Genomic DNA, 23,601 nt, shown 5'->3' on the forward strand with positions numbered 1-23,601 from the left:
ACTTTTCACCTTTGAATGGCCCTGAGCAGTTCTTGGCCCCTGCGGAGGAGTCGGGAGGACCTAGCTGGCTCTGTCCCAACCTGGGGCAGCAGCTGCAGCCCAGCAAAGCAGAAAACCCTGAGCCTGCAGACCTGTGTCAGAGCAGGCTTTGGAGGAAAGGCCGCTTCTGAGCCCTCTGTCTCAGGGTCAGACCTGAGTAGACCTAGGTGAAAGGGGAGGGCCTACGTGCTTGCCCCGGCAGTCAGCAGTGTCTGTCACCGCTGCACACACTGGCCTGGTTTGGGAGAGGCTCATCAGCGGCTTGGGATGGGGCTGGAGGCTGGGCACTGATTGCGCAGACATACAGGAGGGAGCAGAGGTCAACCAGAAGGCTAGACTGGGGGTGGACAGCAGTGGGAGCTGTACCAACAGAACAGAAACCAGGAAACCTCTCACAACTGCCCCCGGGGACCTCAGGATGAGTGGGACTGATGGGAGACAGAAAGACAAAGGGTCCCTGGAGATACTCATACACTGTATTGTTACCGACTGCGAGGGCAGCGTCCGGCCTGCCCCATTCACTGCATCCATGACCCAGCCCTGGAACTGGCACCGGTGAGCCCTCGTGCTGCGTGAGAAAGGGGGGATCAAGTGTAGCCAAAGAGTCGGGGTGGGGACTGGCTGAGGACAGTATCTTTGGCAGGGAGGGGAGTGGAAGGAAGGAGTCCCAAAGCTGGGGTGAGGCCTCGGCTCTGACGATGTGCCCAGAGAGCTAGGAGTGACCTGGCCAGCATGGCAGAGAGGGGCTGGGAGCTGAGCCAGCCTTGACGTGTGAACCCACGGCGGGGCAGGTTCCAGCTGCTCCCCTGGCTGCAGTCTGGGCTTATCGCAGGGAGGGTACATTCTTGCCCTCTGACCCCAGTGGAATGAGGGGCAGAGGGACATTCCTGCTCAGTTATTTCTGTATGGTCCCTGGTCAGCCTTTCCTTGCAAAATCCTATCCCCCGCTGCTCGATTCCTTGGGGGAGGGGAGAAGTAACAGCCCTGCCCAGGGCGCAGCCCCCAAGGATGCTTCTCGGGAGAGCAGTCCCCCGGCAGTGGACCAGGTGCCAGGAGGCCTCAGTGTGGAGCTGGGGCTGCCACTAATGACTTGGGAAACTAGACTTATCACTCAGCCTTTCTGAGCCTCAGTGTCTTTATCTGTGGAATGGGGACGATAGTACCACCAGGGTTGCCCTGGTGACTGCAGAGACCATGGAGTGGAGTGCCTGGGAAATGGCAAAGATTTGCAAGGGATTCATGTTTTAGACACTTGCTGCTCAAAGCATTGCTGTCATGGGGGCCACCAGGTCCCTGAGCGAGTGAGTGGGCAGCCTGGGTCGGGGGGCCTAGGGGAGCCGGCTGGGCCAGACCAGGCAGGAGCCTGAGGCACGGCACCAAGGCCTGGGGTAGGGTGGGCTTTGAGACATGGCCTCTCCGTGCCCAGGCCCAGGCCCAAGTAGGAGGCTCTTGTGCACCAGCAAGTGCAGCAAAGCTGCTGCAGTTACAGACCAGTCAGAGCAAGGGCCAGTTTGGCCCACCCCTGGCTTTGGATGTGGCAAAGGAGGCCACATCAAAGGAAGGCTGGGTGAGGACCCGGGACCTAGCCAGGATGGCTAGGGGCACTAGGTGGTTGCGGGGCAAGGCCACAGAGCGGCAGGAGGTGCTGAGCCCAGGGGCCAGGCACAGTCTGGGTAGAGAGCCGTGTCGGACCCCCATCCCTGGCTGGCTCCTGGGCCCAGGCTGCGAGGGCCGGGCACTGCCCTGACTCCTGCTGAAGGCTGCCTGCCTTCCCCTCCTCAAGCTGGCTGCTGTGTCTCCAGAACCGAGCAGGGACCCTCCCCACGCCTGAGACAGAGGGACAAAGGACAGGGCCTTGGAGCTGTAATGCTCCCCACGCCCCTGCCCTGCCCTTCCCAGACCCTGAGGAAAGTGGGTTTCAGGTGGGCCACGGGGTGGAGACAGGGAGAGCCATTTCCTGAGAAGAGCCCAGGTGGTCTCAGCCCCGGGAGGCCGGGTTGGAGGAGCTGCTCCCTCAGAGAAGATGATGGGAATGGGCGTCACAGCAGGGCTTGGGAGCTGGGGACTGGTTAGGTCGGGCCCATGGGTGCAGCACCCTCCAAACTGGTGTCGGAGCCCGCAGACGAGTCTCGGGAGGAGCGGCCCTGCAGGAAGCGGATGATCTTCTCAATGGTGGCCTCCTGGTACTCGTGGGACCACCTGTGGGCACAGAGGCCACGGGGGTCAGAGGGCCGGGCAGAGGGAGCTGCTAGCCCACAGGCTGCCTGTTAGGGTGATTTGTACCAGCCCCCCTCAGTCCCAGGGCCCTGGGGCTCACTTGATGCCATTGAAGGTCAGCACCGCCTGCATGTCCTCAGGCAGGACCTGGGGCTCAGGCCACTCGAAGCCATCAATGACTGGCACAATGTTCTTGCCACAGCTTAAAGCAGTCACAATCTCCTGGAGAAAGAAGAGCGTTAAGGAGGAAGATACCCTTGTCCCCATCCAGGGACCCTGTGGCCAGGCATGCACTGGGAGGGCCACTAGCCTGAGGCTGGGCCCAGGGTGAGACATTGGTCCTGAAGTCCACCTCACTTGTCTTCCCCCTCCCCCACCCCGGTAGTATAATAAAAAAATAAATACTTGGTCTTTGTCCAGGGTTCCAGGCACAGAGCTCCTAAAACCTTTGGAATCTCCTGAGTGATGAGTGTCTTGTATGCTAATGAGGTGACGACTAGCTGGGGGTGGGGACAGCCTAGAGAGCTTCAGGAAGTGCTGGTCACCAGAAAGACCAAGGCATGATTAGAGGGTTGGAATTTTTGGCCCCGCCCCATGGCCTCTGGAGAGGGGCTAGAGATTGAGTTCAATCACCAATAGCCAATGATTGAATCAAACAGGCCTATGTAATGAAACCTTCATAAAAACCCCAAAACATGGACTTTGAAGAGCTTCCAGGTTAGTAAACACCTCTAAGTGCTGGGAAGATGGTGCATCGGGAGAAGGTGTCTGTTTTCTCTTAATAATATATAAAAAGGGTTAATGATAGCTAATACCTATCTTGTAGGATTGTTGCATGGAATAAATGCAACATTCCATGGCAAGTGATTAGAATAGCACTTAATAAATAATAGGTATTATCATTTCCTCCTCTATAAAGTGGGAATAATAAAACCTACCTCACAAGGCTGTTCTGAGGATGTTACTTACTATTAATGGTGCTCTGGTAAGTGCTTATTGAATGGTTTTTTTCCTTTCAAGGGGGAACCACAGGGATTGGACTTTCTTGAGTGCAGTTCACTTGTGGTTTTCCATATTGATTACCCACTAAATGTGGCTTCGGGGAAAGGAGTTTTAAAACCAGAAGCAATTAAGCACTAACAACCAAAGAGGGATGACGGAGCCTTTGGGACTGGGCCAAGGCAAAGGCTCCTGCCACCCCGCCTGCCTCCTCCCTCCCCACCATCTGCTAGGACAACAATGGGTGCCAAGAACCTTATGGAGTGGAGCCTTCCTGGGGAAAGAAATGCATAACTGCAACCCTGACTGGCTTCTGGGGAGCCGGCCCTTTTACAGATGAAGAGAAGGAAGCCCAGAGAGGGGAAGGGACTTCCTCCCAAGTCACACATATGCCCAGCCCAAGGGGGCTCAGGCCTGTGACTCAAGCTTTCAGAGCTCTGATGCCTCTCTGCTGAGCATTTGGATGAATTCTGACCCTGCAGCAACTTATTATGGAACCTGTAGCATTTGTTTCATCCAGAATTACACAGAACAAAAGACAGTACAAATTGTTCATTGCACATTCATAGGGCAGCCAAAAAAGGATAATGGCTTATTCAAGATCACTCAGCTGGTTAAGAATGAACACTTGATTGCAGTCAAGCCTTCTGACCTGGTAACCCTAGTAGATATGTATGGCTCTGCCATTCAGTTCAGCTTCATCAGAACCACTCATCTGCTTAATCATTGATTCAATTATTCTACAAACTGTAGGGCCTCCTCTGGACTATGCACAGGTTCAGCACCAGGAATACAGCATGAACAAGGCAAAGTCTGAACCCCCCGTGGAGCTCACAGACACTCCTCTCTTTCTCTCAGAACACTGCCTGCCACCTGCCCTGGGTCATCAGCCATATTCCTCCAGGTGTGCACTGGCCCAGTGCCCCTCCCCAGACCAGACCCAGTACTCAGCTCCTCCTACGTGGCCTCTGGGGCTTGACCCTCTCCTCACTGTCAATCAGGCCTACATGCTAGTATCAGAGCCTCCTTCCTACAACCCAACGCCCCGGCATCTCCCCCATAATGGGTCCCCTGTTTCCCAGTGCTTCAAGCAAAGGTCTTCTCCCTGCCTTTAGACACTCCATAAACTGGTTCCATAGTTCTTATCCAGCCAGTGGTACACAGGTAAACTTATAACAATGTGGGGGGCCGAGGGGTGGAATTCAACCAAACAACCAACCAAACAAACAGAAAAAACCCTGATTGGTTGTGGTTGCCAATTTCCTTGGTGTAAATACTCTTACCATGGCCGATTTCAAGCTGCCGACAGCTTCTCAATGTAGAGTTGAGATGCGATGCAGACAATCATCTCTAGTGTCAGCTGAATCCAACCCTGTCCCCTCCCCAACCCTCCTACCCCCTCAGATCTGGGCCATGGAATAGTGGGTCCTGGGAAAGAGCACGGGCCTTGGAATCAGATAGAGTCTGAAGCCAAACTTTTCTGATTGCTGCACTAGTAATGTGGCCATGGGGAAATTATTCTGCTTTTCTGAGCCTCAATCTCTTCATCTGCGAGATGGAGACGGTAATACCAATGACGCACACAGGCTTTTGGCACCTTCTCATCCCTGCCTGTATTGCTTTGCTCATGTTGTTCCCCCTGCCCGGGATGCCTTCTCTTCCACTACCCTAAATTCCCAAGACTCTTCTGAAATCACGCTTCCTCCACGATGCCTTCCCTGATTATTCCAGTCCTCGATGTCCTCTCCCTTCCCTCTACTCCTGCAGCAAGCAAGAGGTTCGCCTACCTGGCTTAGCATTTACACCACCTTGTGTATGATCTAGTCATCGTGGGTGTACTCTTGTCTCCTCAGCTGCTGGAGGAAAAGGGCCCTATACCATATGCCTACTGCATCTCTCAGCCCCGACCCCTATTCCCACTGATTGATTAATGATTAATAAACTGAAGATGTGATATGGATCCATCCATTCATCCATTCATCTTGTAAGTATTCCACAAGTTACTACAATGTGTCGGGTACTGAAGATACGATGATGAATATATCAGATGTGGTAGTCACAATAATTATATTAATAATAATTGCTACTATTATTGAGTAGTTACTATGGGCCAGGCATTCTACTAAGCACTTCACAAATTTTAGCTCTGTTAGTCCTTATAACAATTTCCTAGGGAGTGAAGTACTATTTTTTTTTTTTTTTTTGAGATGGAGTCTCACTCCGTCACCTAGGCTAGAGTGCCGTGGCGTCAGCCTAGCTCACAGCAACCTCAAAATCCTGGGCTCAAGCGATTCTTCTGCCTCAGCCTCCTGAGTAGCTGGGACTACAGGCATGTGCCACCATACCTAGCTAATTTTTCTATTTTTAGGAGAGACGGGGTCTTGCTTTTGCTCAGGCTGGTCTTGAACTCCTGAGCTCAAGTGATCCTCCTGCCTTGGCTTCCCAGAGTGCCAGGATTACAGGCGATAGCCACCGTACCTGGCCTGAAGTACTATTTTTATCCTCATTATTATCTTCACTTTCAGGTAATAAATATGAGACTAATCAGGGTTAAGTAACTTACCCAAGGCCAGAGCCAGAATACAAACACTCAGTTTTGTGTTCTCAACAAAGATTCCACTCTACCTGTCACTATGCTCTCCTGTCCCTCACAGAAGTTATTTTTCAAAGCATTTCATCCCTCTCTGAACCTCACAACAGTCCCACAAGGTGAGTAGGACAGGTAAGTTATCCCCATTTTGTAGATAAGAAAACTGAGGCTCAGAAAGCCTAAGTGGCTTGCTAAAGTCCTATTAGTCAGAGCTGTGGCTCCTGACTTCCAGCTTGGCCGTGGAGGTGCTTCAGGACTACGTGTTGCTGGGGAACATGGACAAGGGATGGAAGGAGGACCCTGTCTCCTGGGCCACGGGCTAATGCTCGGACTGCAGACGTGCAGGCCAGCACCTACCTTGTGCACCCAGTCCTTGCAGTCATGGTCCCCTATGCACTTGTCCAGTGCCCCAGCTGACAGCACCAGCACAAAGTTGCGGGCACCCATGACACTCTGGATGAGCTTGTCCTCGAACTTGCCTGCTTCTAGCTTCTCCACATCAATGAAGACACTGAAGCCGTGCAGCTGTAGGTGCACCTTCAGGAGGCTGCAAAGAGATCTTATGTCACGGCCGTGGCCTTGCACCAAGGTCCCCAGCTGCCTGCCTGCCTCTCCTCACCTGGCCAGCTGAGAGCCCGAGTTCCGGCGGTAGCTGATGAAGACATCCGGGGTGTCTCCACTGGGCTTGCAGCTAGTGCAGGGCAGCGGGGAGTGTAGCATTTCTGAGGCAGATGAGACAGCATGCAAGAGTGGCTCTCCATCACTCACCATAGTTGCATCATCCCTTGGGGACTCAGTCCCCTGTCCACCCAGCCCTCTCAGCCCAGCCCAGCCAGGGCGGCTTGCTCCAAAAACGGTCACTGAGGTGAGAGATGGGGCCTACAGAAGGAAAGTCTAACTATTGGTGAGTTCCTCCCGGGAGGCAGGATTGTGTTTAGGGACATTGATGTACACTGTCAGCCCTGCCCTCTCTCTGGAACTCCAGACCTGCACAGCCAGCTGCCCACCGGCGCTCCACACCCAACACATACCAAAGCCTCCCCTCGCTCCTTCTACCTCGTTTCCCACCAAAGCCGGGAAGCTGGGCATCACCTTCAACTCCTATCTCCCATTCATTTATTCAACAAATATTTAGTAAGCACTTACTGTGTGCCAGGTGCCATCCTCAGTGTTTGGAATACAGCAGTGAACAAAACAGTCAACACTCTGCCCTCGTGGACCTGAGGCTCAGTGCTCAGAGCCAGGCACCGTGTTCTGAGGATTCTACCTACTAAACATCCTGGGCTGCAGCCCCAGGGCCCTCCCGCTGTCCAGCCTCTGCAGTGGCTTCCCCCAGCCCAGCTAGGACTGCCCTGTCGAGTCCCTTTGCCACAGCTACCAGAGGATCTTTCTAAAATCCAAATATGAGCACGTCATTGCCCCCCACTTAAAAACTGTGCACAGCTCCCTATTCCCTAGAGAAGCAAATTTTTTTGTTAGCTATTTTTGCCCTAGGCCTCTCCTACTGTGCAAAAATGAAATCTTGGAGTTTTATTGGGAGCTGCAACATAAAAATGATAAAAGCTGACTTGCTTTGGTTGAAGCATAAGAATGGAGCCAAAGGCTTAGTCCCTTGTCCCTTGTGGGTGCTTAATACGTACTCGCTGAATGAATGGTTAAAATGAAAAGAATTCCTCTTCCTATAATATTCAGACTTAATACCCACAAACAACATTTGTCTGTTTACAAAGCAGAAAGCCAAGGGCTCGAATCCCAGTTCTACCATCTAATGGCTTTTATAACCTCGGGAAATGAATTTAAATTCTTTAAATCTTCATTTCATTATCTTTAAAATGAACACCCACAATGGCAATGCTCTATATCTTTGATTATAATGGAGGTTACACAGATGTTTCTCAAAACTCCTCAAACTGGACATTTTTAAGTTTACCTATGCCTCTTTATAGTCTTTAAAAAGTTTTTAAAGTTAATTTAAAAATAATTGAACACCTGCTGCATAGACCTGATGTACAGATTAATGAGATATCTTAAAAGCGTAATACAGTACCTGGTACATAGTAATTGATGGCAAATATTAGCTAAATAGCGAATTAGTAAATAAAAATAAATCAGAAAATAAAGAGGGTTGCTAGAGCCCTGGAATTCACTCTAAAGCACCTCCAGACCCATACTTTGTAAGCTGTTGGCTAAAAGGATAAGCCACGCCCCCCACAACCCTGTATTCCCACCCATACCCCTCTGCACTCTGTCCTACCCCCGCACTTGCAAATGCCGACTCCTCCCCCTCTGCCTGGGCTGCTCTGCATATTGCCACCCTCTCTCCCCCAGTACATCCCTCAAGACATGGTCAGGCGTTCCCTCCTCTCTGAAGTCTAGACCTGGTGGACAGTGTAGGCTGTACTTCCTCTGGGCTCCCACTGGTGTCCTGGGCATGCTTCCTACTAGGGCCACCTGCTTGTTTACACAGCTACCTTCCTTCCACCCTCCCACCCACCTCAGACTGGGACCTTCTTGAGGGCAAAGTGCAATATATTTATCTTTACACCCTGGGAGCCCAGTCTGACAGCGTATGTGCTCCATCAATCCATAGGGAGGCTCTGGGATCCACCCCGTGTCTCCCCTACCCCTCCCGGACTGGGGCTGGGCGGGGCTGGGGTCCCAGGTGGGTGGGCTGACCTCTGGCGGCGGTGATGATGCGGGCGCGGTGCACGCCCAGGCGGATGCCACAGTCCTCCAGGAGCTGCTGCTCCGACACGCGGTGCAGCAGGGAGCGGTCCAGGCCACAGCTGACCAGGCCGTAGGTGTACTGGCGAAAGCGTGGGTCCAGGCTGCCCAGCCAGTCGGCCAGGTTGCTGCGGTCGCACATCGCATAGTTGGCGAAGGTCTTGAGCTCCGTGAGCTCCCTAAAGAACCTGCACCCCAAGGAGGAGAAGATGCTGAGGTCCCGACTCCGGATGGGCTGGGGGCGGATGGGGCGGTTCATTAGACCTGGCGCGGGTAGGGCGGGCAGGAGGCCCCGTACCTCTTGCGGGTGATGCCCGACTTCATGCCCAGGTCGTTCTGGAGTTCCTCCTCCGTGAGCCGCAGGAGCAGGTCGCCATCTACCTGCTGCTCCTGGGGGAGGGGTCAGGTGTAAGGAAGGGTTCCCCCCTCAGCCCCTGGAGCTCATGGACAAGATACAAGGGGAGGGAACTGGAGAGGCGGCAGATGGGACCAGATTAGAGCCGAGTGACTCCGAGGGTGGCTGAGTACAGGCTCCCCACCCCCAAAAGGCCACCCTGACGCGCAAGCATGCGGGCTGGGAGGGGACACGGTCGCCTGTGCCCAGGGGACCCGCTAGGACTCTGGACGCTCTGACTCCGGCCCCCGCGGCTCTACCCGGAAGCTGTCGCAGTACTGGGAGAAGCCGATCTGCTGCAGCCACGTCTGGACCTCGGCCTCCTTCCAGCTGGCCACGCAGGGCAGGATGGGCCGCGGCACCTCCTCGCCCAGCAGGCGCAGCGCGCGCTTGGCCAGCGCCGACTTGGTGCCATTAGTGGAGTAGGAAACCAGGCGTTTCAGGCTCTGGATGGCGCCGATCTCGCAGAACACCTTGGGAGGGGGTGGAGAGAGAGCGTCTAGGGTCCACCAGCTAGCCAGCTGTCCCTAAATGTGCCCAGTCCCTCCCCTCACCACTTCTTACCTCTGAAAGACCCACCATGTGCCCCAGCCTTGCCTTCAGCCACTAAGTCACCCATTCCTGTGGATTCCCTCTCCTGAAGTTCTTTCAACTCTTGACCAGGTCACCTTCCGTGTCCCTTCTACAGCTTCCATTAGCCCTGGGATAAAGCCTGGGCTCTCGGTATGGCCTCTAGGCAGGGCATGGCATAGCCCCTGCCCACAACTCCCAGCTCACCTCGCCTTGCACCAACCCACACTTGCCTGACGCCCACCCCCGCACCCACCCACCAAGGCTCTCCCACCTCTGGGTGGGCCTGCTGTGTCCCCAAACCCTTAGTTCCTCCAGCCTGCTTGTGGGGATCCAAACTGATTAGCACCTCCTCCATGCTGCCTGCTGGGATTCCCCCACAGCTTGGCCTGGACCTCCAAGCAGGACTTATACCACACTATGAAAGCCACTGTCACTGTCACTAGTTGATAATGCAACTTCAAAAAACAAAACAAAACAGGACAGCTTTTGATTTAAAGTAAGAAAAAAAAAAGATAATGCAACTTCCACTGGAGTATAAACTGAGGACATGTCTTAGTCACCACTGGGGCTCCACACCTGGCATGACAAAGGACACAAAGTGGGGGCTCAGTATGTCTTTGTTGAACTGTACTCACTTGGGCTTGATGGGAAAGGAGTGACAGGGTTGGTGATCATGGCTGCTATCCAGATCCAATCTTTGGGCACTCCCTACTTCCCTTCAAGTCCCTTCTCCCAAAGCAGAATTACCAACTTTACAGAGCAAGTCCTCCCATGGCCCAGCTCTGGGGCACAGAGAGGAGAATCAGAAGTTCCTAGAGCACTGGACAGTGGAAGAAGCCTCAGAGACCCCCTAACATAGCAGGCTGTTGTTGATCTGCAGGGACACACAGGATGGGTGGCTATCATCTGTGAGACACACTCCTCTGAACACCCCCAGATGACAGCTGTGGTGCAGACAGGGTGGGCCATGGGATGTGCACCACTCCCTGTGCACCAGCTGTCACCAATCCCCAAGTCCCCTCAGAGGAATGCAAAGGAGAGAGAGTGACATTATAGGGACAATCTTGAATCTGTAATATTTAAGAAACAAAGCCCAGCTGGGCATGGTGATGCACACCTGTAGTCCCAGCTACTCGAGAAGCTGAGGCAGGAGGATCACTTAAGCCTAGGAGTTGGAAGCCAGCCTGGGCAACATAGTGAGACCCCATCTAAAAAAAGAAAACCCACAAACGTTTGGTAATAAAACTATCGTTAGTCCCACATCCAGGGTAAGAACTGCTGCTGTGGTTCAACTCCTTCAATTTTCCAGAGGATAAAAATGAGGCCCAGACACTCTGGGAGTCCAAGGTGGGAGGATTGCTTGAGCTCAGGAGCTCAACCAGCATGAGCAAGAGTGAGACCTGGTCTCTACTAAAATTAGAAAAATTAGCCGGGCATCATGGCATACGCCTGTAGTCCCAGCTACCCAGGAGGCTGAGGCAGAAGGATCACTTGAGCCCAGGAGTTTGAGGTCGCTGTGAGCTAGGCTGACGCCACTGCACTCTACTCAGGGCAACAGAGTAAGACTGTCTCAAAAAAAAAAAAAAAAAAGAGGCCCAGAGAGGAGGAGCCAAGTGCACAAGGTCACACAGCAAGTTAAAGCAGCAGGCAAAGGCCCTGGGAATGGGGACACCTTAAGACTCAAGGGTTATCTGGTTGACACACTGATATCCTGCCCCAAGCCTCTCTCTTTAGCACCCATTTTTTTTTTAATTTTTTTTTTTTTTTTGAGACTCTGTTGCCCGGGCTAGAATGCCGTGGCGTCAGCCTAGCTCACAGCAACCTCAGACTCCTGGGCTTAAGCTGATCCTACTGCCTCAGCCTCCCGAGTAGCTGGGACTACAGGCATGTGCCACCACACCGGCCTTTTTTTTTTTTTTTGAAACAGTCTCTCTCTGTTGCCTCGGCTAGAATACAGTGGTATCATCATAGCTCACTATAACCTCAAACTTCTGGGCTCAAGCAATCCTCCTGCCTCAGCCTCCTGAGTAGCTGGGACTATAGGCATGAACTGCCACACTCCGCTAATTTTTCTATTTTTTCTTGCTATGTTGCTAAGGCTGATCTTGAACTCCTGGCCTCAAGCAATCCTTCCGTCTTGGCCTCCCAGAGTGCTAGGATTACAGGCATGAGCCACTGTGGCCTCCAGCCGCCGTCTTCCCAGACTCCAGACTCAAATGCTAAACTGCCTGCTGAAGCTCCCAGTTGGGCATCTCTCAGGCACCTCGGACTCTGTATGTCCCACTCATCTCGCTTTCTTGCCACCAAGTCCTAATTCCATCTCTTAAACAGCCCTTGAATCTGCCACTCTCTGCTGCTGCTACCACTCCCACCTCCACTGTCTCAATGCCCCTTCCTCAAGTCAGCCTCCTGTTGGGTCCCCTTGCCTCCAATCTCACCCTCCACACAGCAGCCAGGGTGATCTTTGTAAAACACAAGTGTCTGCAGCAAATTCTCACTGCCTTCCTCTTGCCCCCAAAGACCAAGTCTAAACTTTGGGTCTTGCCTTCAAGGCCAGAATGACTGTCACCTGATCCTTCCTCTCACTTCACCTAATTCTCATGTGAACTTCAAGTCCCAGGAGAATGTCATTTCCTCTGGGAAGCCTTCCCAGATGCCCTCTAACCCCTACTGCCATCCCTGCACCCACCTTGGTCTTGCCTTGCAGGCTCTTGATGGCAGCCTCAGCGCAGAGGTAGAAAGCCCCGATGCACTGCGCCTCCAAGCGCGACGAGTCGAGCAGCGGCACGAGGCGCTGCAGGTCGTCTGGCCCGCGGCCCTGGCTTGTGTCGCTGGCGTCCACCAGGCAGCGGGCGAAGCGGCCGGGGTCCAGCGAGGCCACAAGCGGCTCCACGAGCGCCAGCGTGCCCGAACGCTCCACCTCGCGCTCCACCTCCTTGTTGGTTGCCAACACCGCCACCGCGAGGCAAGCGTGCAGCCGCAGCAGCTCGTCCTCCTTGGAGAAGGCGAGCGGGAAGAGCCACTCGGCGGCGCGCTTCTCCACCATGCGCCGCTGCACCGCCTGGCCCCCGTGCAGCGCGCAGTTGGCCAGCGCCAGCGCACAGTGTCGCAGCAGCGCGGTGTCCGTGCGGCGGCACCAGTACAGCACCGCGTCCAGGCCGCCGGCAGCCACCAGCTGTTGGCACGTCTCCTCCGAGTGCTTGAACATGTGTTCCAAGATGCCTGCCACGCTCCGCGCCAGCTCCAGGGGTTCGCGCTCCTTCGCCAGGTTCAGGATCACGCCCAGCCCGATGCGCGCCACGCGGTCCCTGCCGGGAGAGAGTGGAAGGGGATGGTGGAGTTGCCCCGGCGTGGGGAGCTTAGCCTGCCCGCTGGGGGCCTGGCCGCCTACCCTCTCTGGGCCTCGTCAGTGTCACGTGGGAGAGAGCGTTATCCTCCCTGCCTCCCACATTCACCTCTTGCCCTGGGAGAACCAGACTTCCCAGATTCTAGCGGTGCTCCATCCTGGGCACACGCATCCCACCCTGCCCCCTTGAAAAGCAGCATGCATAGCGGCTAAGAACACCAGCTCGGGAACAGACCCCCTGGGTCCCGGTTTCTTCTCTGCTATGTTCTATTTTGTTTTCTAACTCTGCTATTTTCTAAGGACCTTGGACCCCTTCCTTTATCTGTCCACCTTCGTTTTCTCATCTCATAAATAAGGAAAATAAGAATACCTACCTCATAGGATTATTGTCAGGACTAATGAGATAATACATAGAAAGTGCTTGGCAGACTGCCTGACACATGGTAAAAATGCAACAAATGTTAACTTATTCTCATTTGAAGTGTCACTTGAAGCACAACACTCCCAGCTTTGACTTCGAACTTGTCCTCACTCCATGCCCCACGGTTGGGGTGTATTCATTCATTGAACAGATGTTCATTGAGGACGTACTGTCTGTCAGTCCCCGTGCTGGGGCAGAGGTTAAACTGAGACTAAGCAAGTCATCGTCAGCTACTGCGGGGGCAGACAGTAAGCAAGTCAACACTGAGTGAACAAGATTGTCGTGCCATGGCTGTGATGCTGGCAAGCCTGGGTGATGTGATGGTGTGTGACTGGTGGAGGGACATGTCAGAGGAGGTGATATCTGACAGCCGGATGTCGAGAACCCCCAGCCTGCAAATATCTGGGAACGGAGCATAACAGGCCGAGAGAAGAGCAAGGATGAAGGCCCGTGGGCTGACGAGCTGGCATGCTCGAGGAATCGAAAGGAGGTTAGACACATTGCAATGTCTAACATCAACGAGGAAAAATATAAAATCAACAAAAGATTCACATATAGAATATATTAATAAATATTCAAAGATCAATCCTTGAGGCCTTTTGAGCCATCTCAAGGCATTTGCACTTTATTTTGATGTCAAATGGAAGCCTCTGAGAAGCTTTAGGAAGGAGAGTGACCTGTTCATGTGTGGGTTTTAGGAAACTCACGCTGGCTGCTGTGGGGAGGACAGGCCCAAGAGAGAGTGCCTGGAGGCCAGCTGAGCAGGCAGGAGAGTTGTCACACTCCAGGCAGAGGTGCAGACTTCCTGCCTTGCTGACCTCCACAAATGATGTCCTCCACAGGCAATGTTACCCCCAAAGACATAGAGGCCCAGCCAGCCATGGAGTCCTTGCCCTGTGGACACCACAGTGACCAGAGTGCATGCCACTTTGTGTCCCCTGCAGGGTCCAGCTGAGTCCAGAACATTAGACGATTTCTTAGGCACATCTTGGCTCTGATATTCTAGGAGTTTATGTAGTCAGATGTCTGGAAGCACTGCTTTGCTGAGCTGACTGCTCAGCTTCTCTGCAGCCCATCTTTAAAGGAACAGATAGGTCCCAATCATCCACTAGGGCAGCTGGAACTGCAGTCGTTCCTTCTACCAATGAGAAAAAACAAAGCTCAGAGAGGTTACATGACATGCCCAGGGTCACACAGCTTCTGACAGGCACAGTTGGGATTTGAACCCAGGTCTATTTGTCTCCAGAGTTTAAGGTCCTTCATCTTCACTTTGTGCTTCCAGACATCTGACTACATTAACTTCTAGACTATCAGAGCCAAGATGTGCTTAAGAAATCATCCAATCCTTCATTTTCAGAGGACTAATCTAAGGCCCAGTGCAGGGAAGGGCTTTCTTAGAGGTATCAATTCAGAGCTAAAACTTTATTCTGAGTCTCTTGCTTCCCCAGCCCTCGCCTTTCCCTATGCACCTGGCACCTTTACAGAGTTGAACTCCATGCTGTTGTAAGAACTATTAACTCAGCTCCCAATTCTTCTGTGGTCTGAGAGGCTGTGGGTCTGGTGAAATGAGCACATATTTGGGAGGCACACAGGTCTGGGCTCAAATCCCAGCTCCAAAGGAGGGGAAAACTATATATATATGTGTGTGTGTGTGTGTATATATATATGTGTGTGTGTATATATATATAATGAGCATGTATATATACTACATGTGAATATATGCAAATGCTTATATATGCATAGACTCAGGAAGGATATACAAGAAACTCGTTACAGTGGTTTGCCTCCAGGGAAGGGTTCTGTTTGGGAAGAACTTTTAACTGTATACCTTTTCTTGTACCTTTGCATTTTTTGAATGTATGTGCGATAGCTTTCTGTTTTTTAAAAACCTGTCTCCTCCATTTATCCATTGCATATTCTTGGGGAAGCCTCTTAACGCTCTCTGAGGATACATTTGTTAGGGTTCCCTGAGGGGCCTGGGCTGTGAGTTTAGAAGGCTAGCAGTCAGATGGGGCCCTCACTGGGTTTTGTGGGCCCAGGTTCGAAGAACCCTACCCTGACTTCTCCTGGTAGCTGGGGGTGAGGGAAACTGTGACGTAGGCTCCTGGGCAGTGGGCACAGTAGCACCCTGGAAAACAGAGAGCAAGAAGGGAAATGGCAAAAAGGGGTGGGCCCACTGATGGAAGAGCCTTCTTTAATCAGGGGCAGTGGGGCCTTGACTGGTGAAGGAGGAAAAGGTTTCAAAAATAAAAATTCTCAGTGTGTCTCTCTCCTCTCCCTTCCAGCCCCTTTTTCTCTCAGTCTATAGGGGTGGAGAGACCCTGCCTTTCTTTGGAAGTATTTTGAACCACCAGGAACACTGTGCTCTGTCCTTGGTGCTGAAGCGACATTGGCATCAGCATGATGTTTCTTGGGACCAGGGATACCAGTTAGTGACTCTTCTCTCAGTAACTCTGAACCAGGTGAGGATTCTCATTTTTTTTTTCCCTGAGACAGGGACTCGCTCTGTCACCTGGCCAGAGTGCAGTGCCATCATCATAGCTCACTGCAATCTCAGACTCCTGGGCTCAAGTGATCCTCCTGCCTTAGCTTCCCAAGTAGCTGGGACCACAGGCATGCGCCACCACACCCGGCTAACTTTTTCTATTTTTTGTAGAGATGGGGTCTTGCTCTTGCTCAGGTTGGTCTCCAACGAAGTCCTGGGCTCAAGTGATCTTCCCGCAGTGCTAGGATTACAGGCATGAGCCACCAAACCTGGCTGAGGATCATCATTTTTAACCTTAAGAAATATCAGTACTGTTTGCATCTTGCAGCCTTCCTCTTTCTAGAGTGTTGCACCCACTCTCCAGGGGCTCTAGTTGGAGCTGCCTCACCTCACTTATCACTTATCAAGCCTACAGGGCACACCTGCCAACCTCAGCCCCATCACACCCAGTGACCACACACTCCATTTGCTAGCTCACCAGACTCATGGACTGTCTGTCAGATGGGAGGGTAATGACTTGCTGAATAAGCACAACCCTATGGGGGTCTTTCAATTTAAATTGTTTCATTCATTCATGTATTTTTGACAACTGTATCATTTCTGCCAACCACAAGGTGGTTTTTTCTTTTTGAAAATGGTATCACACTTGTGGGAGCTGCATGAGCTGAAAGTGTCTCTTCCAAAACTCTTCTAAGTTTGAGGAGCCTGAGACCTCAGCATGAGACTGGAGTGTGACAGCTTGGTCTGCTCTGACATCAAGGGGAGGGAAAGTGAGTCCTCAGGCGTCTTCTTGCTCCAGGGGAGATCCCAAGAGGCAGCAAGAGTGGCAGCCAGGCCTGGGTTTGACACCACTCACTGTGTCTTGGTACCATGGGGAGTGGGGAGAGAATACATTCTGTCTGGCCTGGCTTAGCTCTGCACCTCAGTGTCCTCTTGCCCCACCCATTCAGCCCAGCAGAAAACTTTCTGTTCCCTGCCAGCAGCTGCAGAATGAGATCATGTCTGGTCTGTTACTCGGACCAGAAGGGAGGATGAAGCAGGAGGTGGGCTGGGGCGGCATGGAGGGCATGAGCAGTCTCAGGCCAGCACTCATTTCAGCCTGGGGAGGAGGGAAAGAGAGGTCTCCCTCCCTCTTTGTTCCCTTCCTCTCCCAGTGTGGGGGGGTCGGGAGGGGATGATGGGGAGAGAAGGTGTCACAGAAGGGCACCCAGGCCTATGGGGAGGAGGGCTGTGGGTTTAGGCGGGCATTGGCAACAGGATGCCATCTCCATCTATAGAACCAGGGACAGGATCTTGTTCTGCTACTCCATTCCTCCCCTCCCTGTCTCACCCCACTGGCACTAAGAGTGAATCCAGGCTGCACCATTAGTTCACTGTGTGACGCTGGGCATGTCATTAAACTCTCCCGAGCCTCAGTTTCCTCATTTGTAAAACGGACACACTGATCCCTAACAGAAGTGTAGTGCAGGGAGGCAGCGAGGTGAGGCAGGCACAGCGCAAGTCACACGGGAGACCCAAGTACTCGACCGCCCTTCCCGCGCTCTTCCCTACCCGGCCCGGCGCCCTCACCGGTTCTCAGCCACCAGGATCTGCTCCAGCAGACGCGCGGCCTGCACGCGAGTCTCCAGCTCCGGCGCCTGCAGCAGCCGCAACAGCAGGTCGAGGCCACCGTCCAGACGGATGGCGTCGCACAGACCCTGGGCCACCTCGCGGCCCACGGCCGGCAGCAGCCAGGCTTCCTCCACCAGCTGGAAGACCTCGGCCAGGCTGGCGCCCACGGCCCGCGCGCCGCCCGCCTGCTTCAGCGCCGACAGCGCCTGCTGCAGTTCCGGCAGCGCGCGCTCCAGGGCGCCCTGCACCTCGCTGCCCACCCCAGGCGACACTTCGCGGGGCCCGCGGCCGCCCGCAGCCCACCACGGGCCCGCGCCACCGGCCCCATCCGACCCTGGCACCGCCAGCCGCTCGGCGCCCGGCCGTGGCCCGGACATGGCGAAGAAGCGACACAGCTGGTGGGCGGAGAGGAGCAGCGTCAGGACCATGGGCGCGGGCCTGCGGGGGACATCCCCGGCCTGGAGGAGCGGAGCTGGGCGGAGAGACCTGGTGCTTGGGAAAAGCGGGACTCGCGAGGGGACCAGGGGGAAGAAGATGCAGGAGGAGGAACGCAGAGGAGGATACCAGGCAAGGGCACCGGCCAGAAGTTTGGGGGAGGAGTGAGGGCAGGATGTGGGCTCAGAGGTTGGGGAAGGGGTTGCGGGCCCAGATTCAGGAAGTGGGCAGGAGGAGAGGGCAGGGAGGAGAGAGAGGGATCCGGACGCCTGACCGCAGAGCAGGCAGCGGCCGGAACAAAGCCCGGTTGCAGCTCCGGCTCTGCTCACCACAGGATGCTCGGTGGCAGCCACGCCCCTGAGCGGCCCCGCCCCGCCTGTGGGCCCCGCCCCGCCTGTGGGCCCCGCCCCGGCCGCCCGCGAAGCCCCGCCCCAAGCCTTCCCAGCCACGCCCACACCCTGGCCCCGCCTCCTCCCCGTCGGTCCCCACCCCTTCGCCGGATGTGGGGGGAGGGGATGGAGAGCCAGAGGACGGCCTCCGTTCCCGCCCCCCCCGTGACACTCGTGCGCGAACGCTACACCGCTGTGTGCCCCCTCCCCTACCACCCTACCAGTGGCTAAAGCTATCATAACGCCTCTGTACAGCTCTTAAGGCCCTTTTATTCCTGTATCTCAGCTAAGCCTCACAACATGCCTGTGGGCCGGGCTCCTTATATAGCTGACTGAAGCCACAGTCACACTCCCCTCTGATTACAGGACAGAAAAAGTCAGCTGAAAACTCGGGATCCCTTCCTTCAGGTGGCGGGAGGGAGGGCTGGTTATTTCAGAAAGTCTGTGGATGCCTGAAATTGGGCACAAAATCAGGCGTCTGTGCCCGCAGGCATTTTCTGGGTAGAGGGATGATATTTCTCCTGAGAGTCTAAAAGTGTGCCTAACAAGCCCACTCTATAGATGGGGAGACTGAGGGTGGGGACAGAGTGGTCTGCCCAGGATCTGTGATTTAGTGAAAAACTCAGAAATCAAATCCAGTCCAGTGGGTTAGTAGTCACGGTTTCCTATCTGCCAAGACCAGCTTCGGGAAATGGATGCACCAGAGAAGAACCCAGAAATGAAACTTTGTTATTTTAGGATAAAAAAGAAAATTTCCCAGAGTGATCACCATCTCTCCCCCCACTGCCTTTTCGCTGCCCTAGAAAAACAACGGGTTGATGGGTACCTGGCCAAGGATGTGTGTGATCAAACAAATCATGGATCGATAACCATTTTGGGAGAATGAATTTGGGGCTGATCCAGCTACTGGGCATTTTGTCTGTTCTAGCTCATGTAATCGCCTAACACCCCATGAGGCAAAGTTTTATTAGTCCCATTTTACTGAAAAGAAAACTAAGGCTCACAGAGGCAGAGCTGCTGTGAGTGAGTGACAGAGTGGGCCTTCTTTCTGCCCTCCAGACCCACCATGCTGTTCGCCCTTCTGATGACCCGATGATTTGAGCTTGGCAAGGGTCCTATCTGGCAGCTCTCGGAAGGCCCCATGTTCCAGGAATATGACCCTTTGCAGCAGCAGCCTCTGGAGTGTGCGAACTGGGGGATGGGCTGGGGATTGAGCAAACACAGCAGCAGAAAGGCACCTCCTCTTCTCTAGTTCCCGCCCTGCCTCCGCCCCGCCCTCCCTCCCTCCCTGCCTCAGGCAGCAGAGGAGAGACCTCAGGGAGCCAGAGCCCAGCTTGCCAGGCACTCAGCTAGAGGACCCACCATGGCACCTCCCGGGCCCCTTCTCATGCTGGCCCTGCTGGGATGGGTTGTTCTGGCTGACCAAGGTGCGGGAGGGTGTTGGTGGCCATCGGGGACACTGTAGGGTGAGTGAGGGTGGCCCAGGCTTGGCTGTGCCAACTGACACCCCTTCCTCATAGAGTCATGCAAGGGCCGCTGCACTGAGGGCTTCAACTCCGACAAGAAGTGTCAGTGTGATGAGCTCTGCTCTTACTACCAGAGCTGCTGCGCCGACTATGTGGCTGAGTGCAAGCCCCAAGGTATGTTCAGAGCCCAGGTGGGTGGCCCTGGGGTCCCTTTGCGGCTGGAGACTCATCATCACCTGTCTGTCTGCAGTGACTCGTGGGGATGTGTTCACTCTGCCGGAAGATGAGTACCGGGACTATGAGTACGCTGAGACCAAAGACAACTCCAGCGGCCAGGCACAGCCTGAGGGGACCCCTGAGCAGATACCTGTTCTGAACCCTGAAGAAGAGGCCCCCAGGCCTGAGGAGGAGACCTCAAGGCCTGAGACCCTTGATCCAGGGACCTCTGAGTCCCCAGGAGAGGAGGAGGTGTGCAGTGGGAAGCCCTTTGACGCCTTCACCGACCTCAAGAATGGTTCCCTGTTTGCCTTCCGAGGTGACTGCAGGGGCAGGTCTTGAGGGTGGAGGTCTGCCCTAGGCGCGTCCCCTCCCTCACACAGCCTCCCCCACTCTAGGGCAGTACTGCTATGAGCTCAATGAAACGGCGGTGAGACCTGGGTATCCCAAGCTCATCCGAGACGTCTGGGGCATCGAGGGCCCTATCGATGCCGCCTTCACCCGCATCAACTGCCAGGGGAAGACCTACCTCTTCAAGGTGCCAGGCCCAGGGGCTGTGGGGCAGGGCAGGGGGGCATCGAGGGAAGGTTTGAGGCTGTTGTTCCCAGGGCCAGGGTGGACATGAAAGCTGGAGCTGGGGCCTTGCAGTATCTGGCCGGGGACTCTGCCTCTGTGCCCAGCCAGCTGTCTCCATGGCCCTTTTCACCTTCCCTGCCTCTTAGGGTAGTCAGTACTGGCGCTTTGAGGATGGTGTCCTGGACCCTGATTTTCCCCGAAACATTTCTGAAGGCTTCAGTGGCATCCCGGACAACGTAGATGCAGCCCTGGCCCTCCCTGCGCATAGCTACAGTGGCCGGGAGCGGGTCTACTTCTTCAAGGGTACTCGGGGGGTAGGCGGGAGGATGGGCAGTCTTGGTTTCCTTCCACACCTCACTGGGGACAGGCCTCAGTGTGTGTCCACCCCCGTGCCAGGGAGCTCCTCACCCCGACAGCCTCTGGGCTCTCCAGCCTCGCTCAGGCCGCCCCCCCTGATGCCCGCCGCCCTGCTCCCCAGGGAACCAGTACTGGGAGTACCAGTTCCAGCACCAGCCCAGCCAGGAGGAGTGTGAAGGCAGCTCCCTGTCGGCTGTGTTTCAGCACTTTGCCCTGTTGCAGCGGGACAGCTGGGAGGACATCTTTGAGCTTCTCTTCTGGGGCAGACCCTTGGGTATGGAGGGAGGGCAAGAGGCCTGGAATGCCCCCGGTAGGGGTAGGCCTGGGCTGGCTGGAGGGGGCTGTGATTGTGGCGCTATCGATCAAGTGCTGTTTGCTCAGGCCAGACTTTGCTTCTGTTGACCTTTGGGGGAGGCTGGGCTCCACCTGGACCCCACACCCTGGACTTTGTCTAGCACAGCCAAGGGTACAGCTAACAGAGGGAAGGACAGTGCCTAAGGGGTCAGGGGAGGCCTGGGGGGTGGGGTGGGGACACCAGGGATATGGTGGAGGGAGCGCAGGGGAAAGAGCACTGGACAGGGAGTCAGAGGCCTGGATGCTAGGTGCAATCGATGAACTCTAAAGGCTCCACTGGAGGAGCCAGGGTGCGGGCCCTCAACGCCCCCCATTAACCCCTTCCCTGTCACAGGTGGTACCAGACAACCCCAGTTCATCAGCCGGGACTGGCATGGTGTGCCTGGGCGAGTGGACGCGGCCATGGCTGGCCACATCTATATCTCAGGCTCAGCACCCCGCTCCTCCTGGGCCAAGAAACAAAAGGCTCGGCGTCGCAGCCGCAAACGCTATGGTTCACACCGCAGCCGCAGTCGTGGCCGCGGCCAGAACTCCCGCCGGGCGTCCCGTTCAGCCCTGATGTCCTGGTTCTCCAGTGAGGAGACCGGGCCGGGCACCTCCTACTATGACGACCACGAGATGGACTGGCTCGTGCCCGCCACCTGCGAGCCCATCCAGAGCGTCTTCTTCTTCTCTGGAGGTGGGAGCCCCTGCCAGCCTGAAGCTGGTCTAGCCTGGGACTTCTCTGCTGTCCCTGGTCCCCACAGGCTAAACACAGCCTGTGTTTGGTGACTCCAGAAGGCCAGGCCAGGAGTCCATAGCTGTGTCATGGATGTTCACTTTCCCTTCTGGGCGAGACCCAGGTGTTTTTCCTGCAGGCAGGAGTGGGCAGGGCCAGGCTGGGTCTTATACACCTTCTCCTGTCCTCTCTTCCAGACAAGTACTACCGAGTCAACCTTCGCACGCGGCGAGTGGACACTGTGAAGCCTCCCTACCCACGCTCCATTGCCCACTACTGGCTGGGCTGCCCAGCTCCTGGCCACGTGTAGGAGTCGAGCCCACCCAGTTGGGCCCTCCATAGCTTCCCCTTCAACTTCTTTCTCCCAGCACAATAAAGGTCCCTTGGCCCACAGTTGAAGACTACTGTCCTGATCTTTTTGTAGTTCATAAGGGTGATGATTGGGTTTTCACGCTCATGTGTGAGATGTGCCTCCCTCCAGCCTTGTTAGGACATTGGCTCATTACCCATCTGATGTGAAAAAGAAAAAGAAAAAAAAAAAGACTACTGTCCTGATTGGGGTGGACAGATTCCTGCGTGGGTGGAGCAGGGGGAGCTGGGCTGTCCAGATAGGTCAGTGTGGCACAGGAGAGCCCCACTGTATTCAGCCCGTGTTGGGTCAGGCCCTATGGCCAGGAGGACTTCATGAGAGCTGCCCTTCCTCCTGATCCAAGTAGCCCCCAACAACCCATCAGCAGCTAAGCAAGCATTTGAGCCCCTCCGATGATGACAGAAGTTACCTCCCTGGGTGCTGCTTGCTTTGCCCCTTGGAGTTGACTAGGGTAGAGGGTAGAGAAAGAGCAAGAGGTGGTGGGTCCTATCCCAGCTTTTTGCCCATCCTGAGTCTGAAATCCAGTTAGTTCAGGCTCCTAAGCACCTGGGGAACCGGTGACTGTGCCCCCACAACCCACCTCTAGGGTGGGCCTTTCTTTGAGGCCCCTGCCTAGGGTCTGGGGTGGGGGACAGTGAAGTCAGAAGACATAGGGAAAGGCAGGAACTGAAAGGAAATTCAAATGTATCCTCTTCTCTTAGAAAAGTGGCCTAGTTGGGTTCAGGACTAGGACTAAATATAATAATAAAAAAAAAAAAAAAAGAAAAGTGGCCTAGAAGACCTCCAAGAAAGAGAATATTGTAAAAATAAACATTTTTCTTAAAATCTTCAGTCGCACCTGTGGAGCCTTCTCTGGTTCCTGGCTTCTGGACTCCAGGAAGCCCATCTGGGCTCTCAAGGGTCCAGAGCGAGAGGGGGTTAGACACAGACACAGCTCTAAAGCAGACTCCAGGGTGATCTGGTGGTCACATCTGTTCCCAGCCCTGCAGAGAGCAGGTGGCTCCCGCTCCTCCCACTGTCACTCTATCCTCATCCTGCGCAGCTTCACTAGCCCAGTCCTCAGCTGTGGGATAGGACGCCACCCACTCTCCCCTGAAGACAGTCAGGACCAGGGCACTAAGGGCTCCAGGAGGCGCAGCTGACACCCTGGGAGCATTGGGGACATGGTTCTCTTTGGCTTCCTGGAAGGAGCCCTGGGGGGATTTTCATGACGTGCAGGATTTCAGGTACAGACTGCCAGAGTTTGAGGTTTGAGGAGGGAGGCTGGGACCAGCTTCTTTCGTGAAGCCCTGGAGGGGCAGGGGCCACAAAACTCGCCCTG

At 54.8% G+C, this 23,601-nt stretch overlaps 2 protein-coding genes and 1 non-coding gene across 3 annotated transcripts; 2 read left to right on the forward strand and 1 right to left on the reverse strand.

Annotated features, from left to right (window-relative positions):
- Nucleotides 1-493: 493 nt before the first annotated feature.
- Nucleotides 494-18,190, reverse strand: SARM1 (sterile alpha and TIR motif containing 1). Its single transcript, XM_045525386.1, has 9 exons — nt 17,358-18,190; nt 12,226-12,844; nt 9,224-9,436; nt 8,868-8,959; nt 8,522-8,757; nt 6,465-6,567; nt 6,203-6,392; nt 2,357-2,478; nt 494-2,238 (listed from the first exon to the last, which is right to left on the reverse strand). The coding sequence occupies exons 1-9, from the start codon at nt 17,825-17,827 to the stop codon at nt 2,109-2,111; spliced, it is 2,175 nt and encodes a 724-aa protein (XP_045381342.1). The 5' UTR covers nt 17,828-18,190; the 3' UTR covers nt 494-2,108.
- Nucleotides 18,191-19,435: 1,245 nt separating this feature from the next.
- VTN (vitronectin) lies at nt 19,436-22,303 on the forward strand. The gene is made up of 8 exons (XM_045525387.1): nt 19,436-19,650; nt 19,744-19,863; nt 19,940-20,224; nt 20,304-20,443; nt 20,628-20,784; nt 20,960-21,112; nt 21,527-21,871; nt 22,108-22,303. The coding sequence occupies exons 1-8, from the start codon at nt 19,587-19,589 to the stop codon at nt 22,218-22,220; spliced, it is 1,377 nt and encodes a 458-aa protein (XP_045381343.1). The 5' UTR covers nt 19,436-19,586; the 3' UTR covers nt 22,221-22,303.
- Nucleotides 22,304-22,322: 19 nt separating this feature from the next.
- Nucleotides 22,323-22,426, forward strand: LOC123621419. Its single transcript, XR_006729143.1, has one exon. It is a non-coding gene; the product is annotated as a small nucleolar RNA U13 (small nucleolar RNA).
- The last annotated feature ends 1,175 nt before the right edge of the window (nt 22,427-23,601 follow it).

Source organism: Lemur catta, chromosome 15 (genome assembly GCF_020740605.2).
Source record: "Lemur catta isolate mLemCat1 chromosome 15, mLemCat1.pri, whole genome shotgun sequence".
NCBI lineage: Eukaryota > Metazoa > Chordata > Mammalia > Primates > Lemuridae > Lemur > Lemur catta.